This window comes from Papilio polytes, unplaced genomic scaffold, assembly GCF_000836215.1.
Source record: "Papilio polytes unplaced genomic scaffold, Ppol_1.0 DF821400.1, whole genome shotgun sequence".
In the NCBI taxonomy this organism is placed as follows: Eukaryota; Metazoa; Arthropoda; class Insecta; order Lepidoptera; family Papilionidae; genus Papilio; species Papilio polytes.
Genome location: NW_013527804.1, coordinates 5,949,923 through 5,970,264, shown reverse-complemented (window position 1 = coordinate 5,970,264; position 20,342 = coordinate 5,949,923). Strand labels below are relative to the sequence as shown.

Here is a 20,342-nt window from a genome sequence, read left to right as displayed (position 1 = left end):
GAAACGACGTTACAAAACTATCATTTATTCAACAAGTCGCTCACAACACAAATCTACACTAAAATTACTTCACCAAATCTATAATAATATATCATATATATATGAATATGCAGTAAATACATACTATGTGATAAATAAAATGCATATGGATCACCGATAGAGAGAGAGATAGTGCGTACGGCACAGACATAGAAAGTGTCGCCCGCGAGCGCGACTTCTCTCTTGAGTCTTGAGCGAGCTTCGGCTTCCCTACAGCGCACAAGCCGTTCGCAAACAAGTCAGGAGACAAGCTCGCGAACGCTTCGCGGCGCCGCCTGTTCTCGGCGCCCATCGGCCGTCCGGGAATTTCGGCAACGGCCATTTCAAAACGACTTTCTTAAGAAAAATTTTCGAACAACTTCAACACAGTTACGTTTTCAAGGAACTTCATCCTTTACTTCTTGTTTCAATACCTTTTCAAAACAAACAAAATCAATATTAGACTTATGTATGAACTTTATTAGAAGCTAACTTTACATTCTAGAGGCGATCGCGCCCTTACGAGGCGCGGCGCACTAACTTATACTACGACCCTTGTCATTCGACGTGTAACGGTAGTTACGAGCTAACAAAGAGAACGCTGACTGTGCGGCGCGTTGCGCGGCTAACACTTAAAACTATTACAGAGTCATTTCCATTTCAATATCCGTCCTAAGTCCGGCCCCGGCGGGTACAGTATAAATGCATTACGGAGCCGGTCACACATTTTGGGGTGTGTTGTATCAAAATCTATGTCGCCCAGGCCTCACCGACTTACTAATATCGACCTGCAAAGTCAAAGAGGAGCGTAACCAGTGTGTCACGAGTGACACGACACGTCTTTCTATCGATTTATCAAATCAAAAGTCACATTACACTGAGCTAAATTGAATCTTTTGATTGAAGAATCGATAGAAACAAAACAAACATTAATTATTACAATTAATACAATAGATACTTAAAATTTAATAGTTTAGTAAACTGTTTTCTACAGGGAACCCTTTCATCACATCTTTGGCATGCTCTCATTGCAGAGTGACCACATGCGGCTCTAAACACAATATTTACTTACAAACAACTTATAATTACTTCTATGGACATGCCAAATTTCAATTATTTTTAATTCTCCTATAGGAGTTATAAACAGTCCTATATGGTCACTGATCAAAATTGTACAATTTTAACTAACATAGGATAATCTATACAGATTAATATTGCTTGAATTACAAAGTTTCCCAAACCCAAATCACAACCTCAAAACAATATAGATAACTAAAATTACAATAATGGCAAGTGGTTTAAGCTCCTTAGGTATGAAGTCAACCACTATAAGATAAATTAATTTTCCATTTTTTAAAATATTTCTAGTGCAAACAAACTTCTAAAATAAAATCACAAGTCAGTTAAGTAAGAAATTTAAAGTCTTTTGCAATTTATGTTTTATTTTAATATGTTAAACTATCAAGCTAAGGAGCGAAAGCAGTCGACATTATAGTCAATTATTTCTATAGAACATGTCAGTTGTGTTGTCTACAAATCATTAGTATGGGACTTATATAAAACTGCAAATTATTTAGTACAATGTTCACAATAACTTCAATAATTAGGCCCCTACACATTTACTAGGACAAATTTAATATTTCCATTTAACATTACAGTTGTGTTTGGGAAGTTATGTATAAGAAAAATAGTAAAGAATTTTTTATTTCACTTCTATAAACTTATCAATATTACCAATCACAATATAACAGACATCAATGAAAAAAACAAAGCTTACAAAACTAATAATGTGGATACATACAAGAAAAATTTACAGCCTGTTATTTTGTGGCGGTATATCTGAAAATTATGAGCCTATTAAACCTCAGAGGCATTTCTGGGATGGACAGGATCATGGAAAGGTGATGTATTGGCAATAAGGAAAGATAATTTAAAACTTTAATCTATTGATGAATTAGTTTTAGCCACAAAATTTGAAATGGATGTAACCCATAAACATAATGTCTAAATTAATGAGAAAGATACACAAAAGTAGAAATTGGAGGGTATCATTTTATCCCTACAGTGAGAACTTAATTTATCTAGCAAATTGGAGAGAAGTGGACTAGTATTTTTTCTATAGTACCACTAAAGCAAATTAATAGCTGATGGTGGTAAAATAGTGAAATAAATTCCAGATTTTTATAAGAGAAGGATACACCAATGTCATCGATGAAGGACCCAATAACAATGACATGTAGATCCCAAATGCAATCATTTAAAAATGTTACTGAACTTGTGTTTATGTAACATTGCTATGACATAAGAGCTACTTAGTAAATCAACGGCTCTTTCCTAGTTTATGTTGGGTTTGGGTAGGGTGGGTTGGGTATGGGGTAGTGTGGGTGGGGTCGCCTAGGGGTGGTAGTAAGACTTACGCGGCGAGTAGGAGCGGTCGCGGTCGTAGCGGCGTGAGCGGCGGTAGTGCGGGCTGGGCGAGCGGTGCCGGTAGCCGCGCTGGTAGTAGTCGCGCTCGCGGTACCCGCCGCCGCCGCCGCCGCCGCCGCGGTAGTAGTACTCCCTACAATAGTACATTTTCCCGTCTCATAAACCTATTTAGCTATACAACAGGCAGCCTGCACTCAAAAAACTACTAAACTTCTTGCATACTATCTATGCCAAAGGATATTGATTACTAAATATAGATTTTGATCCACATATACACAAATGTATATGTTTTTATCGAAAAAGAACAATAAATATTAAGTTGCTAGATAATTACTGGGACAAAACAAAACTATAAAACGGTTTTTCTCATTCATCTAGATCTGTTACTGTTTTGTAGACAGTATGAAAAATCCATACATCTAAACATTTGAATTTATATTAATTTAATTATTAAACTTGGAGTTGATGAAAAAAGTGTTAACGGTGCATTTTATACATTAGAAAATTTAGTTACGGTATATTGGAATAAGTATGAAATTGATTTGAAATTGCAAATTTGTCACTGCAATGCGACTTAACAGTTTAATATTGAAATTAGATATGGTTATTTGTGTACTTTACCTATTTATTAGAAAACTTGACATTAGCTACTTTCAGAATGATAGAGAAATAGAGAAACAGATGAATTTAAACTCGCCAAGTATCAAGTCAATGTGATTATTACAAAAGAGGTTTTATATGATTATAGTAAAAAGCCTATACTCACTCTCTGTCCCTGCGTCTGTCATATCCATTGTCACCTCGGCTGCTCACACTGCAAAATATTCATATTTAATTATATAAACAGCTGCTATCTTTAGGGAATTTACTAAGATTGAACCAAACAACACAAAACAGCAATTCATTTAAAATTCAAACATGCATTTTTTTCAATGTGTGCCAAAAAGCTGAGCCAAAATTTACTTTGTTGTAATTCGGCTGAATTTACAATGTTATTTTAAAAAGTTAAACTAAGATGTGCAAACAGGCCTTTAGTGAGCTAACTTATCTCACAGTTAGCCCACTCTAAATCTGCTCAGAATATTTTACCACCCTTCAAATCTATGAATTTTGAATTCATCATAGCATCCATGAAGGTTTGGAAATAATTGCTTTGAACATTACATACCAACTTCTGAACATGTCCTGTACAATTTAACTATCAAACAATTACAAGAATAATTTCGATTATATAATACCTATTATATACTAATTCTGTCATATAAACAATTTATATACTCACGTCGGCTTGCCCATGTATATGCCCGGGGTAGGCGTGTGCGCGCGCTGCGTGATAGAGAAGTCCACTCTAATACGTCGGCCGTCTATCTCCATACCGGTGCATTCATTCTTAGCCACCTTCGCGTCGTCTTGAGACTCGAAGTAAACGAAACAGAAACCTCGCGAACGTCCAGTCTGATGAAATTACGTTATTACTAATACTACTAGAATACCAAAAAACAAAGTGATAACCTCTAAACCAAATTACTAAAAATGTGAAATATATAACATTACAAATAGACCTTTGTGAATATTTAGAGTTGTGATTATTTACTTGAGATAAAACTATTCTAAGTGTGATCTTAAATAAATTCTTTGGTGTCATAATTAATAAGATCTTAACATCAGGTATTTATTAATTTAGAGAATAATTGTATTTTTTTTAGTATGAAGTGAGAAATAATTAAGATACTTTGCCCCTTGGCTTTCTTAATTTTAGTTACAATTTACCGAAAGATAATATTGCTCCTTACTTGTGTCCCAACCCCTGATAAATCAACTTCCCATTCCAAACTCTTCCCTCTCTCTCTCATTCCTTGCTTGTAAGAAAAGGGTAGAAAGGACAAGACTCATAGTAAGCAACCATGCACACTCATCAGACTAAATGCAGAATTGCTTCCACTTGTCTTCTGTCTTGTTTGGTTGTAGTATTGAACTATGGGTAGATGTTAAAATGGACTCTACCACTGTTAAGATAAATAATGCAAAATTCCTTACCTTTGCATCAATGACAACTTGTACTTTCTCAACTGGACCAAATTTAGAGAAGATGTGATTTATTTGCTGTTCAGTTGTATACAGACTGAGACCAAATACTCCAAGGCAGCGGGATGGTGTTGGATTCTCCTGTCCGACAATGAAGGTGCTTCCATATTTTATAATTGTTTAGACATGTTTTTCATATAATTCATTCATAACATGATTAAGACTAAAGGTCCAACTAAAGACTATCATTTAGTATATCAAATAGCTTTATTTCTTGTAATTAATTTCAAAAGTGTTACAATTAAATTACATATTAAAAAATTAATGCCATCAATTTAATTTTAATTTATGAAAAGATAGTGAGGAAAACAGTACTCTGTATGTTTAGTTACAAATGGCATTAAAAATCATCTATACAGAGCACTTTCTAAGCCTACGAATTCCTCACTTTAAAGCCATGTTTGAACCAAACATATTGTCAGAAAATACAAAATTAACTCATATTAATCTTTGTTACTAATATTTAATCTAGGCATGTTCTCAGTCTCTGACCAAATTCATAGACTTTAAAATCTCACAGCTGACTGACATAATGTTTGGCATGCACATGACTTATTGGTATACACTGCTCCAAGTCAAGACAAATGTTAATTTAAAAAACATTTACTTAACAAGGTGTAAATTGTAATTTGTTACAAAATATAGACAAAACGTGACATAGACCAGATATATTTTAAGAATTACAATGTTAGAGATATGTATGTAAGAGTTTATATCTAAATTCGGAACAGCATACACAGACTATATATAAAAAAGTATTAATACAAGTGTCCTCACCCTATCTCCAATGTCACCACTCACCCTGTCTCCAAGATGGCGGCGCCTGGAGGACATAGGACTGTGGGAGTGCGAGCGGCGGTAAGAGCCGCGAGGGGAGTAGGATCGGGAGCGGCTGCGCGAGTACCGCGAACGGTACCCGCGCCGCGGCGAACCCGAGCGGGACCGGGTCCTGCGGTAACAACTTACTGTTTAAACAATATTTCCACTAAACGATAATCACCGTTTTTTATAGTAGAAGGGAAAACAAGCAGCGGATCGCGTAATTCTAATTACTCTGATGCCCATGGACTCAGAGGTTAAGCATTTAACGATCAAGTCCTGTGTTCAAGTCCCAGCAAATAGCAACATGTTTGTCGAATTCCATATATATATTTACCCAAAGGAAAAAAATCGTAATTCTAAGAACCAAATTTGTTTTCTTAGAAAAATATTGCATTTTATCTGTCAGAAAGTAATTAAGTAAGTTTATAGAAACACATGTTTCAGAAATTTAAAAACATTAAAAACACTCAAAGTGTACATAAAACTAGCTCGTAAAAATTGCCTCTTATCAGACAAATTATGGTTTGTTGATAAAGGCATTGGTTACTATAGTTATACTACTGTATTGATCAAACAGTTAGTACTTTAGTTTTTTATTATTCAATTTAATCAGTGTTTAATTTTCAACTAATGATTATATTCAATATTTGGTTAACACATGTGGTTGTGTTTAACTGATTTTGCTTACATTTAAAGATTTTTCAAAGAAAGTTGAATTTGCATTTTTAATTTGTAAATTTAACATATAAAACTAAATAGATAACTAGTATATTAAGGTTTATCAATACCATCTAGAGTCATTTAAGTTGACCTTGTATGTGGCCTCCCCATTATGTATATTTACATTTATTCAGATCTCAAGGCTAGAAACAAACTGTTTATGCATTCATATTAGTGATATCTTACAAAATACCACTATATATTTTAGAATAATCTAATTTGTACAACATCTATTGATAACAGACATAGTATGTGTCAGTTTTAGGAAAACAAACAAGCTCTGGAACAAATACTATAAGTTCATCAACTTAATGTTGTACCCTGAGATGTACGTCTAATTTAGTTTCTAGTGTTAGTTTCTTCAACTTCTTTACATAAAAAATGCAAGGCCAATTTTGGAATAAACCTCGTGCCATTGCGCAACCATAGTACCGTGACCGAAGAGGTTATATCAACAAATTAATTCAAATACTGGTATCAGCATTGAAATTATTACATTTATAGGAAACTAAGCGGTGGTTGAGAAAGTTTTCATAGTATTTTACTTACGGGCTCCTATACTTTCTGCTGGATGATTTTGGCGGAGGCGGCGTCCTAGACCGGCTTCGGCTATGACCCCTCGACATCGTCGGTGGCTTCGGAGCTGGCTCCCGGGAACCGTTGCGTGTCCTCGAGCGACTTCTCTGTAACACGAGCAACCCGAAACATTAAATTCAGCTTCGGTAAAATAAGCACACGGGGCACTAATGATAAATGTCGTTCGAGTTTAAATATAGTACCTCTCGATCAGACATGTCGATCACAACAATACAAGCAACAGGAATTAAACTGAAATATCACCACTGATCTAATTATAATTCTTGTATCGCGAAAATAAAATTTGTGAACATGAAACAGAACAACGCGGTTGAGCGAAAAACAAAATGGCGTCAATCAGACGTTCGTCAAACGGCCAAACGCTACGAAAGCGCGGCAAAATTTAATAAACAAGAAAAGAAATCAAGAATAAATTGGTGAATGTTGCCCTTTTCCGCGTCCCCTAATCGCCCCAATCAAAGCGTGTTTTTCAAGCGAAGATGCAAACCTGAGCGAAAAGATGCGCGCTAAAAACTAAATTTAACCCGATTGCGCATAATTTCAATAAATTGAGATAAATTCGCAAACATACAGTTTCTATTTATATTGTTAAAATCTACAAGATCAGTACAAATTATTTCTCAATTCTCATTCAAATTTTCAAAAATGAAAGAACATATGTAAATATAAAATACATCTCAAATATTAAAAAGAACATACAAACTATTAAAAAAAATTAAATGTAAGTATAAATTATGAAAACAATCCCAAAGATGTGTTATTGCAATCTTTAATTTATTTTTTGCAAATATTGTATAATTGAAACGTTCCAAGAATTGTCACTGTGACATTTTAATTCCAAATGTCACTTTTCCATTTCCACCACATCGTTAGATGTAGGATTTTATTTAAATTGTGCTACAGTTTACATAAATAACTAAAGCCATGGCTGATAATGAAGCGCAAAATGGTCCTGATGATCCGCCGCAGGAAAAATCAGCGAAACAACTGGAGAAAGAGGCCAAGAAGGCTGCAAAATTAGAAAAACTGAAAGCCAAGATGGACAAAAAAAGTTCAGCGCCAGCTGTTCAGAAAGATAAGCCCGAGGTATGAATATTAAAATATAACATTGCCTTTGTTTTATGCTTAGTATAACATAATCATTATTTTTATAAACATCCATAAAGTATGTGATGGCGATTATATTAGTATTGATTAGGTTAGATATCCTGGTGAAAGGATTCTGACGCGATTTGGTGACGACGTTGCATCATTAAATAACAATAAGTTAAATTATTTGAATTATGAATTAAATAATTTGCACTTACATATTGAACTTGTAAGGAATTTCATTTATTTTTAGAAAAAAACTAAAGAAACAAAAGAGAGTGCTGTTTATTCTACCAACACAGCTCCAGGCGATAAAAAAGACGTCAATGGACCGATGCCGGATGCTTACAGTCCTCAGTATGTTGAAGCAGCATGGTATGAATGGTGGGAGAAACAGGGATTCTTTAAGCCAGAATATGGGGTAAGTAAATATGACATTAATTTGATTTTTATTTAATAGCTATTTGTAAGAGATATTTTCGAAACTTTACAGGGGAGTATTTAAGTAGTCTTAATTTTCCTTTTTTGAAAAATAACCTAAAGAGACTTACTTTCCAATAAAAAGGTTCCCGAAGGTACATTACTTAACAATGTGTACTCTAGTTTTTATGTCTATGAAGTTGCTTATTATAAATAGCACATAGCCATGTTATATGTCTTCTTCTTCTTCTTAAGGTGCCTCTCTGACTAGCAAAGGTTGGCGGTCAGTTCTCCAAATTTGTCTTTATCTCTTGCGAGGCGAAACAATTGGGCGGCACTCGCAATTCCTGTCAACTCTGGGATGTTGCATAACCACGATTTCTTTTGACTCTGAGCTGAGTCTGAGCATGTGGCCGAGATACGATACTTTCTCATCTTGATGGTCTGCAAAAAAATGTTATATGTAAAGAGATATATTTCAGTAACTGTTGCTTTTTTAACTTTCATTTGTAAGTTAAGAAAAATTTAGAATTACTCTGCATTTACCGATATTCATATTTTCTTCCTTTCTTTTGCAGAGAAAATCTGTATTAGAGGATAATCCAAAAGGTAAATTTGTGATGGTCATTCCACCACCCAATGTAACTGGCACACTCCATCTGGGACATGCATTAACTAATGCTGTTGAAGATGCTATCACTCGATGGCATAGGTAAGTTGTTAAGTTATAAACTTAATTTGATAGGTATATTCTTAAGTAATTTCATTCTAAGTGCTACCAACACACTACACATAATAAAATATACACTAGTTAGGAAACTAGCCTAATACTATTACATTTTTTTCTAGAATGAATGGAAGAACAACTCTATGGAACCCTGGCTGTGACCATGCTGGTATCGCAACCCAAGTGGTAGTAGAGAAGAAGGTTTGGAGGGAAGAGAAGAAAACTAGACATGATCTCGGAAGAGATGAGTTTATCAAACGAGTTTGGGACTGGAAGAATGAGTAAGTACATAGCATTACTACTAATATTATTAATTTGAGATGGATGTTTGTCGTTTATATCCAAAATAAGAGAATGGATCTCAATAATTTTTGGCATAGATGTAGAATATAGCTTGGAATGACACAAAGACTACTGACTAATTTATTTTTTAATTCCAAGCTGATGAAGTCATGGGCAAAAGCTAGTTATGTATCCTTAAAAACAAATAAATAAACATCCCAAAAATATATTATTTCCAGAGATAATTAATTTTCTTTTACAGGAAAGGTGATAGAATCTACTCTCAGCTACGGTCCTTAGGTTCATCATTTGACTGGTCCCGAGTCAGATTTACAATGGACCCTTCAATGTGCCGAGCTGTCAATGAGGCATTCATAAGACTTCATGAAGCTGGGGATATCTACAGAGCTAACAGATTGGTCAACTGGTCGTGTACTCTGAAGAGTGCTATATCCGATATTGAAGTGGATAAAATGGAACTTACGGGAAGGACTATGCTCAGTATACCAGGATATGATCATAAAGTAATTATATTTTAAATCCTACTAATATTTGTGTTAGTGTTATTTTATATGTATTACAGTATATTACTAGTGGTAGAGCCCGCTTTAACATCTTCGCACGAATGGGCCGGCTCGCCAGGTGCAATACCACGACCACACAGAAAATAGGCGTGAAGTGGAAGCAATTCCGCGTTTCGTCTGATGAGTGTGGTGCCGGAGGCCTAATTTTAGTCCCTTTCCCTTTCCACCCTTTTCTTAAGAGGAAAGGATGGGAAGGAAAAGTTGATTTGACGGTAAGGAGACGCATAGGTAGGGGAAATGTCCTCTTTATGTGCATCTCCTCCTCCATCAGTTAAGGGTAGGCAACGCATCTGCAATTGCGGATGTTTATGGGCAGCGGTCGCTTTCCATTTTGGTGGATTCAGGTGGCCGCTTGCTCGTTTGTCACATTATATTATAAAAAAAAATCCCTTGTGTATTGTCTATCTACTCCTGTCCCACTAGGTTGCCTGTGAGATATTGCTCATAGCAATAAGGCCCTTGCACATATTTTGTATTAGTATAGTTTAAACATTTGTATTTTAATATTTATGCAAAAAGTATTAAATAAATAAAATAAATCATAAGTTTAGATGCATTATTTTTTAGGATACATCTCTGAACAGGCTTTGATTTTGATGACATTTAGTACAGGTTTAGGATATAGTCTGAAAGGCTACTTAGTTTTGATTTTTTTTTGATCTTTGGGATGGATTCATGGTCAAAAGCTAGTATTCAAATATTTTTAACTTGAAACAAAATATTGTTGACTTTTCATTGATTCAAGTTATATGAGAATTTATCAAGAATTAGTCGGTAGCCTACATTAACAAGATTCAGTTTATTTTGTAACAAACCTTAAATAGAGCTTGTCTTTTTCTATAATAATATTGAATTTTAATGGTAAAATGTTTAAATGGTTTTTGTATTTTCGTATAAATGTTTATTCCATGCACATTTGTAGGTGGAATTTGGTGTACTTGTGATGTTTGCATACAAATTGGAGGGTTCCAGTGAAGAGGTAGTAGTAGCTACAACCCGAGTGGAGACAATGCTTGGAGATGTTGCCGTTGCTGTGAATCCGAAAGATGTCAGGTATTTTAACTGTAACATATACACTAGTTTTAGCAACACTTAAGACCGATATGTATGAAATATCTAAGCAGAGTTAATGTAATTGTCATCATTAGAAAAATCATAAAAAAACAAATTAACACTAACATATCTTTTGCAAAAATATCGCATGTTAATAAACGTAGTAACCGGAGAGCAAGTTTACTTGTTCTGCCCAAAGTACGAACCAACTATGGCGTAAAAATTATCAATTTCGAAGGAGCACAACTTTATAACATATTACCATCCTCCATTAAAAATGCGGATTCACTTAATTTGTTTAAATTAATGTTAACAAAACATATATTAGAAAATTGTACAAAATTTATATAAAAAGAACATAGGCGACAATCAACATATTGTAAATGTAAATTCTCATGTAAGTGACTGTACATGTCTTTTTGGGAATGAAAGTATTTAAATATTAATTGTTTTAGATACAAACATTTGATTGGGAGGTATTTGGTGCATCCAATACTGGATAGAAAATTACCTATTATTGGTGATGATTATGTGGATATAACCTTTGGAACAGGTAAATATATGACAATTTAATTCTTACTAATATTATAAATGTGAAAGTATAGATGGATGTGTGGAGGTACACCGGAAGAGGTAGATGTTGAAAGAGATGGATAGCTTGCGTGAAAGGTGACATGATTAAGAAGAGAGTGATGACTGAGATGATGTATGATAGAGTTATTTGGAGGACAATAATCTGTTGCGGCCAAACCTACGGGAGTAGGATAAGGAGGGAAATGATGATAAAAGTTTAGATGGATGGATGTTGGTATATAAGTATCTCCAAAACTGCATATAAAAAATAATAGATCTTGGTAAAATTTGGGACATATGTCGAAAACGCAGACTATTTGCTAAGTTTTTTTTTTAATTAAGCAAATAACGTCCCAAATAAAAACTAGTAATATTATAAATGCGAAATCTTAGTTGGATGTATTTACCAATGATTATTAGAACATATTAAAGAATGGCTGAACAGATCTCTGAAATTTGGCACAGATAAAGAATATAGGAAGACCACATAGGCTAATTAACATTTTTTTAAATTCTGTATGGACAGTCTTACTACATATATGGTTTAAATGTTTTTTTTTTTTAATTAAAAGGTGCTGTTAAAATAACTCCTGCTCATGACCCTAATGACTACGACATCGGTAAACGTCACGACTTGCCCTTCATTACTATATTTGACGATGAAGGGGTAACACTCGATAACTGTGGACCTTTCGCTGTGAGTACATTAGTATACATTTTTGTAATCTATACTATTATAATAAAGCGTAACCACACACTTCTTTGTTACCTAAGATGTAAGCAATTACAGCATATTTTTAAATAACTCTTTTTTTAATAAAAAACCCTACACTTACGTCACGCTTTAGGCTATATATTTTCACGCCATTAAACTCAGGGGGTATATATTTTAATAATTTCATGCGGATGAACCCGCACGAGAACAGCTAGTTTACTAATATTTATTGTAGCAGTCTAACTACGTTTACGATTATAGACTAGAATTCGAGCTCTACTATGTTATAATCAATACCTCTAACCATTAGGCTAATAATGCTTCGATTATATTTGAATTTTCGGATTTTCTTAACTAATAAAAACTTAAGATGTTTAAATTTAGATTTGAATGTTGATATTTTGTAATTCAGCTAATTTTGAATATGTAATTTGTTCTATCTTACTTCTTACTTCTTACTAATATTATAAATGCGAAAGTTAAATGGATGGATGGATGTTTGTTAGAGTTTGTAGCCTAAACGGTTGAAGGGATCTCGATGAAATTTGGCATAGATGTAGAGGATAGTCTGGAAGAACACATAGGCTAGTCACTTTTGTTTTTTTTAATTCCGCGCGGACGGAGTCGCGGGCGAAAGCTAGTTATTAATAAAAATGAAAAAAACATTTATCCATCGAAGAGTTTACAAACTAAATGTAAATTATGTTTCCTTTAATGTAATACATACATACATTTGTAATAAAAAAAAATTAAACGTAATATCTATATAATTTATTATATTTCAGGGCAAGCGTCGTTTCCAAGTGCGTCGTGAGATCCTAAAGACGTTGGAATGTCTGAAATTATACAAGGAGACCAAGGAGCACGCGATGGTGGTGCCGCTCTGCAGCAGGTCTAAGGATGTCGTGGAACCGATGCTCAAGCCACAATGGTAAGGCAATTTATATTGTTTAAAAATTATAGTTAAATGTTTTTTCAACGTTTTTACGATTTAATGTGATACGATATTCTTGTCAATATCGCTAGTAAAATGTGACATGTGAATATCCTTGAAAAAGGCTCTTTTTTTATTGTTTTGAAAGTTTAAAGATACTGGTACACAATTGGAAAATTAATATTCAAAATTGATTATATCTACACATTTATAAAATCGGTGTCTATAAAGTTATAAAATTTATGTATATGTTATTCGTGAACGAATGATGTATTCGATATGGATAACATTTTTTAAAATTTTCGTTTGTTCCTGCTGACCTCCGTAATTGCTTTCCCGATTTTAATGTGACTTTCACGGAAAGATAGCTCATGTATTCCGGAGTGTTATAGACTGTTTTTTTTTAATTCTGCGGTTTTTTTTATAAATTCGCATTATAATTCGTAGGTATATAAAATGCGATATAATGGCCGAGGAGGCTGTTAAAGCAGTGAAGAGTGGTGAGCTGAAGATAATCCCGGATGCTCACGAGAAGACCTGGTACCACTGGATGGACAACATCCGCGACTGGTGCATCTCCAGACAGCTGTGGTGGGGACACCAAATACCAGCCTACAAGGTCACTCTGCCAGAACAGGTCAGTTGTACTAAGAATCAGTTTATTGAAACAAATAGTTATACAGTAAAACCTCGATAATTCAAACCTGGGTAACTTAAAAACCTCTATACCGTCAAAAAATAATATGTTCCCTTCCCAGAGCCCAAAACCTCTATAACATAGACCCTTGATAACTTAAAACCTCTAAAACTTAAAATATTTTGTGTTTGGACTTTAACTTATCGAGATTCTACTATATCAATCCTGCGAACGAAAATGGGGTTTATAGCTGAACGAGCTGTTGCCCGCGACTTCGTCCGCGTGGTATTAGAAAACATACGAACTATATAAATAACAAAAAGCTACGTATCCCTCGGGAACCGGATACCTCGGGGATGAAGCTTATCCCATGTGTACTCCAGACTTTGTTTTATATCTGTGTCAAATTTCAATAAGATATGTTGAACCGTTGCAGAATGATCGAGTAAACGTTAAAAAACTAAATTAATGAATCCCACGGGAACCGTAACTATTCCCGGGATAAAAAGTAGCCTATATGTTCTTCCAGACTATGCTCTAAACCTGTGCCATATTTCCTGGATATCCGTTAAGCCGTTTAGGCTACAAAAGCTAACAAACATCCATCCATCTAAACTTTCGTATTTATAATATTAGTATATTAGTATATAATATAAGTAAGATTTATTTTTAGGATTCCTTAGAATATCCAGAAATCTATTATCTGATTAGATTCTAGATGTTTATTAAATAAAATTGTTGATTTAACTAAATAATTACACATTTTTTAAATGCGTTTTTTTTTAATTCAGCACAGATGCGGGTAAAATCTTGTAGAAAATATTGGGGAATTAAATATGGAATCCATAAATAATTCTGTGAAAGTGGATATGCTTAAGTATGTGAATTCAGATAGGAAGGTTCATAGAGTATGGACGAGCAGTATTTATTGTGTAAACCCTTCATAGGAACAAGAGCAGGTTGTTAATTATAATAGAACATATAGGTTTGAATTTGAAAATCTAAACAGGTTTTTTTGAAGGAAGGAACTCATTATCATCTACATTTGTATTTAAATTGTTAAAACGTTCGTAAGACATTATCTATACTAATATTATAAAGAGGAAAACTTTGTATTTTTGTATGTATTGAAATAACTCAAAAACTACTGGGCCGATTTTAAAAATTCTTATACCATCAGAAAGGTAATTTATCTGTGAGTAACATAGGCTATATTTCATTATTACTAATGTATAGGAACTATTAATAAACAGCGCGTTTCTGGACGCCGGCGTTAAAAATTCACTAAATAACTTATAACACGGTTAAACTCACTTGACAACCTTCGGTGTAGGCACCGACAGTTTCGAACTCGTTAGGGGTCCGTTAGGTGAGTGATCAATCGGATATACTCGCGTTCGCGTCCTGCCGATCAGTGTCCGTATTGTATTGTATAATAAAATATTGTATGGATAGATTATACAAATATCCATACATAAGTTGGTGTATGTAGTGGCAAGGCGAGGTGGGCGGGGAGGGCGGGGCGGGCGGCGCGGCGCGGCGGCGGCGCACGCGCTCGGGCCGCAAGAAGAGCGGCCGCGTGCGCTCGCGTAAGCCTCCGCCCCACGCACCCGTACGTCTACATTCAAATATGCTAATGTTGCATGTTGTGTTGCCTACACTGCTTTTTATAGCACTTTCAAACTTTTTTGTTCAATTTAGGTGTGTCTACTGTCAAATGGTTTGATTTATTTGCGCATGTGTTTTAGTAATCCATCGTAAAAATTGTTATTCTAACAAATTAAATTGTTATTCTAACGAATGCAGAAAGAAGAAGAATTATGGGTATCAGCGCATACAGAAGAAGAGGCCCTCGCAAAGGCCGCGGTCAAGTTCCAAGTGGGCAAAGACGAGATCTCGCTGACAAGAGATGATGATGTTCTTGACACGTGGTTCTCTTCCGGTCTCTTCCCCTTCTCTATATTCGGATGGCCGGACCAGACTGAAGATTTGCAGGTGATTTTATCGTGAATTTAAATGTTTTTATATGTTTTAAGAGTCTAGATTGACTTATAAATGGTTTTGTTTGCAGGCATTCTATCCAGGTACTCTTTTGGAGACTGGACATGACATTCTGTTCTTCTGGGTGGCAAGGATGGTCTTCTTTGGTCAACGTCTCATGGGGAAACTTCCTTTCAAGTGAGTTTTTATATCTTAAAGATTGTTTTTGTATGTGTATTGTAAAGCTTGCATTATAACTTAGGTACGATTTATGTGTGCCGCAACAAAAGTAAGGTTGAGAATCACTTCTCTTGATGCGTGTTTGTTATAGAGAGATCTACCTCCACCCGATGGTGCGGGACGCGCACGGCCGCAAGATGTCGAAGTCGCTAGGCAACGTGATAGACCCGGTGGACGTGGTGCGCGGCGTCACGCTGCAGCAGCTGCACGCGCAGCTGCAGCACTCCAACCTGGACCCTCGCGAGATAGAGAAGGCCAAGTGCGGCCAGAAGCAGGACTACCCTAATGGGATACCTGAGTGTGGTACTGACGCATTGAGGTGAGAACTTTTGACAACTGGAGTTTTTTTATTTCAACAATACAAAACCATAAAAAACTAGTTAAATATACAATTCGTTTTAGCTATATAGTAGTTTAAAAACTAAAAAAATAATAAAAATACTTTTATTGTTGTCACAAAAACAGTTTCTTATGAGCTAAATAAAAAAAAAAGTTAAATCGACAACAATGGGCTGCAGGCTCAGCGTGGACCGCATGTCCTAAGCCATGCGGAGCTGGTTTTCAGCCTGCCAATAAACTATTGAATTTTTATTATTAAGCTTTCTCTCTCATTCTCTTATTCTTCTTTTTCTTTGAATTTATTTTATAACAGAGTAGAAAAGGATTCGAATCGTCAATGCATCTAAATTCGATATAATAACAAGGCGACCCATAGACATCTGGAATAGCAAATGCGTTTGACCGATCGGAGACGCACAGAACGGAAGAAGGGGAAATACGGGAAGGGTATCTTTTTCTGTAAAAAAAGAGAGAAGAGTTAGAGTTTACAATTAAACGCAGAATTTCGTTTTTAATCTTTTATTATATATTTCACACAGTAATTTTTTTTCGATAAAATGTAAATATTTATCTAAAAAATGTATTGATACTGCTTGTTTGAATTAAAATGTTTTCTCTTAGGTTTGGATTGTGCGCGATGACGCAAGGTCGCGATCTGAACCTGGACATCCAGCGTGTTCAGGGTTACCGTTTCTTCTGCAACAAGCTCTGGAATGCCACCAAGTTCGCGCTCATGTACTTCCCCAATGGCACCACGTATAAGGTCAGTACAGTGTCATATATTTGACAGGAGATTGGGACAAAGGACATGTATATTTTTCGACTTTATTATTTACTATGTAAAAAAAAACAATTGTGGTCTGGAATATTGGACACCATCTGCGTCGCCAATCATTGATCCAGGGGGGGGGGGGTTAATAGTGATAATTTCCTTTTAATCCAAAGAGAATGCTTATCAACTTATGTGATTCAATATTTTTTAATGAAAAATTTACGTCGTTTTGAGTTACCTATGTGAGTCGATATACCTAGACGGTGTTAGTTTTCTTGTTAGTTTAGATATCTAGGGTCTGGAAAGGGGGAATTGCCCCCCCTTGATACGGCAATCTCCAAAACTGTATGCATTATCATCTCCCCTTCTTTATGTTACTCCTATAGGCCCCACCAGGCTTTCGTCCTCCAGGTTATTCTTCCATCATCACCATCATTACTCCCTGATGACTGATCCATCCAATACTTGATGTCACCTTTATCATCTGTAACCAGATGCATACAAGCCATCTCCCAGCGCTGTCGGCGATGGACCGCTGGATGCTGTCGCGGCTGGCGCTGGCCGTGCAGAAGGTGACCGCTGGCTTCCAGCAGTACGACTTCCCCGCCGCCACCACGCACTGCTACAACCTCTGGCTGTACGACCTCTGTGATGTATACTTGGTAAGTTAGATACTCCACTAATACTTTACGATATAGACAGTATGCCAGTACAGTAAGTCAGTTGTACACTGGACATAGTATGTTTGCTCACTGGCGCCAGTTAGCACTTAAATTATGTTATACCATTCTGTAAATGTTTTTATATAATTTTTTGTCACTAAAATATCGTTCATTTTTATCTTCACACCATTGTAATGTATAGTGTAAACAGATTTAACAAATTTATAGAATACCACATTAGATATATTTCAGTCTCTCGATAGTTTCTCAATATCTAGTATTTTTTGCTAGTTTTTTTTTCTATTTTACTTTTTTTTTCAGGAATATCTGAAGCCGGTGTTCGCGACTGGGTCTGAGAGTGAGAAGGCTGGCGCGCGGCAGACGCTGTACACGACCCTGGAGTGCGGGCTGAAGCTGCTCAGCCCGTTCATGCCGTTCCTCACCGAGGAGTTGTACCAGCGGCTGCCTCGAGCTGATACATCCTGCCCTTCTATATGTGTTGCTAGTTATCCTACTGTAAGTAAATATGTCATGTTTACAATGTGTATGTGCATATTGTGACGTCATCACTAGTTTTTTGTAGCTTTTAACTAATGAGGTTAGTAAAATAAATGATTTTACAAATGTAAACGTTTCTAATCTATCTTTTTTTTTTATAATACGAGGTGGCAAACGAGCAAGCGGCCACCTGAATCCACCGAAATGGAAAGCGACCGCTGCACATAAACATCCGCAATTGCAGATGCGTTGCCTACCCTAATTGACGGAGGAGGAGACGCACATAAAGAGGACATTTCCCCTTCCTATGCATCTCCTCCACCGTCAAATCCACTTTTCCCTCCCATCCTTTCCTCTTAAGAAAAGGGTGGAAAGGAAAAGGGACTAAAATTAGGCTTCCTCATGTTAGGTTTTTGTTTTTTTTACATTTCTAGCTATTGACAGTATCTATTTGACAGTTTGTGATCAAAATTATTTTATTTTTTTTTATAAAATCTGATCTTTACAGGTCAATGACCTCGATATGTCAAAAATATTTTTTAAATTCAGTTAAATAAAACATTGTTTTAAATGATTAGGAGGCGGATACACCCTGGCGATCGGAAGAATTGGAATCCGACGTGGATACAGTATTGAAGATGGTCCACCTCATCCGATCCACTCGGTCCGAGTACAACCTGACCAACAAGCAGAAGACCACGTTCCACGTCATCATAGCCCCAGAGCTGAAGGTGAAGCAGCTGCGGGCGCTGATGAGGAGCCTGCAGTCGCTCTCCAACAGCGAGCTGAGTGACGAACAGCCGCCTACAGGGTGCTCCATACTTACCGTCTCTGATAAAATTGAAGTACATTTGGTGCTTAAGGTAATTTTAAAAACAATTTACCTAATTTAAAAGAACATCCTATCTCTTTTATATTTAATTTCGTATTTAAAAGATATTTAAGGTTTTAAGACATTAAGGTTGATGTTTTCAATCCGTTTTTTTTAATGTGAAAAGGAACTTTTGAAATTCATTTTGTATTTTTTTAATTCTATTTTTATTTTATTTAACTTTTATATCATTTGGCAGTGCTACACTATGTATAAGTATATTAAAAGGAGTGTATTATAATTTTACTAGCTTTTGCCCGCGACTCCGTACGCGTGGAATTAAAAAAAAACTAAGTAGCCTATGTGTTCTTCCAGACTATCCTCTATTATTGTCAAATTTCATCGAAATCCGTTCAGCCGTTTATGCTACGCTCTAACAAACATCTATCCATCTAAACTTTCGCAATTATAATATTAGTATGATTTAATTTTCACATTTTCATTATAACAGGGCCTGATAGATCCACAGAAAGAGATAGCTAAACTTGAAAAGAAGAAAGAATTATTGTCACAAACTGTTAACAAGCTCCAACAAGCGATGGCCGCGACTGACTACTCTGTTAAAGTACCAACAGAAGTACAGAAGAATAACAATGAAAAACTCTCCCAATCGCAGGGGGAACTGGAAAAGCTAAATAAAGCTATGGCAACACTAAAACTCATGTAATACGTGAAAAATTAAATGTTACAATACTTATAGTCAGACAAAGATATGCATGTAAAATGCGGACATAAGTCAATGTCACTTTTTGACGTTTAGGGGCGCTAGTGAACTGTCATAATTTATTTACGAATATTCTTGTCAATCTATATAGTACTGTCTTGTGAATTAAGTAGTAGTGATTAAATGCATTTTGTAATAATTTAAGTATTCAATTTGTGTTCAATTCTCAGACATCACAATAATTTATTGTCTTTTAATTTCTTTTTTCGTGTTCCATAAACAATCTGTTGAATGCATAACTGATATCGAAATAATAAAAAAGAATCAAATCTTTAAATATTGCAATGAAAAGTTTAATGCAATATACAATATCCAATGTGATGTACATTTTACTACTTCAATATTATTTATTTCTTTTATAATAAAATCTTCCAATGTATTTGTTGTTTTATTTAAACATCCCAGTATCGATTTGAAAAACCGAACATTTTGTAGATCATGGTTCGACCCATAATTTTTGCAATTAAAAACAGGCTTCACATAGTTTAATGTTTTGTTTTTATAATAACACTTTTGCCCGCAACTCCCTCCGCGTGGAATTAAAAGAACAAAAGTAAATAGCCTATGTGTCCT

General features: G+C 35.3%; 2 protein-coding genes across 7 annotated transcripts; one reads left to right on the top strand and one right to left on the bottom strand.

The window, feature by feature from the left end:
- Nucleotides 1-3: 3 nt before the first annotated feature.
- On the bottom strand, nt 4-7,061 carry LOC106108855 (transformer-2 protein homolog beta-like). 5 transcript variants are annotated; one of them, XM_013290147.1, is made up of 8 exons: nt 6,852-7,061; nt 6,622-6,755; nt 5,332-5,479; nt 4,483-4,611; nt 3,728-3,900; nt 3,212-3,259; nt 2,436-2,578; nt 4-452 (listed from the first exon to the last, which is right to left on the bottom strand). In XM_013290147.1, exons 1-8 carry the CDS (start codon nt 6,864-6,866, stop codon nt 427-429), a joined length of 816 nt encoding a protein of 271 aa, XP_013145601.1. In that variant the 5' UTR covers nt 6,867-7,061; the 3' UTR covers nt 4-426. The 5 variants fall into 5 exon arrangements, with proteins under 5 accessions (XP_013145601.1, XP_013145602.1, XP_013145603.1 ...); XM_013290148.1 differs by having other exon boundaries at nt 5,308-5,353; XM_013290149.1 differs by having other exon boundaries at nt 5,332-5,353.
- A 446-nt stretch (nt 7,062-7,507) lies between these two features.
- LOC106108913 (valine--tRNA ligase) lies at nt 7,508-20,148 on the top strand. Of its 2 annotated transcripts, XM_013290263.1 has the most exons (19): nt 7,508-7,755; nt 8,012-8,179; nt 8,757-8,890; nt 9,028-9,186; nt 9,450-9,711; nt 10,694-10,824; nt 11,280-11,377; nt 11,970-12,094; nt 12,898-13,043; nt 13,494-13,683; nt 15,176-15,295; nt 15,490-15,678; nt 15,755-15,861; nt 15,995-16,222; nt 16,864-17,005; nt 17,509-17,676; nt 17,998-18,192; nt 18,753-19,037; nt 19,497-20,148. In XM_013290263.1, exons 1-19 carry the CDS (start codon nt 7,594-7,596, stop codon nt 19,710-19,712), a joined length of 3,225 nt encoding a protein of 1,074 aa, XP_013145717.1. In that variant the 5' UTR covers nt 7,508-7,593; the 3' UTR covers nt 19,713-20,148. The 2 variants fall into 2 exon arrangements, with proteins under 2 accessions (XP_013145717.1, XP_013145718.1); XM_013290264.1 differs by lacking the exon at nt 15,176-15,295 and having other exon boundaries at nt 7,509-7,755.
- The last annotated feature ends 194 nt before the right edge of the window (nt 20,149-20,342 follow it).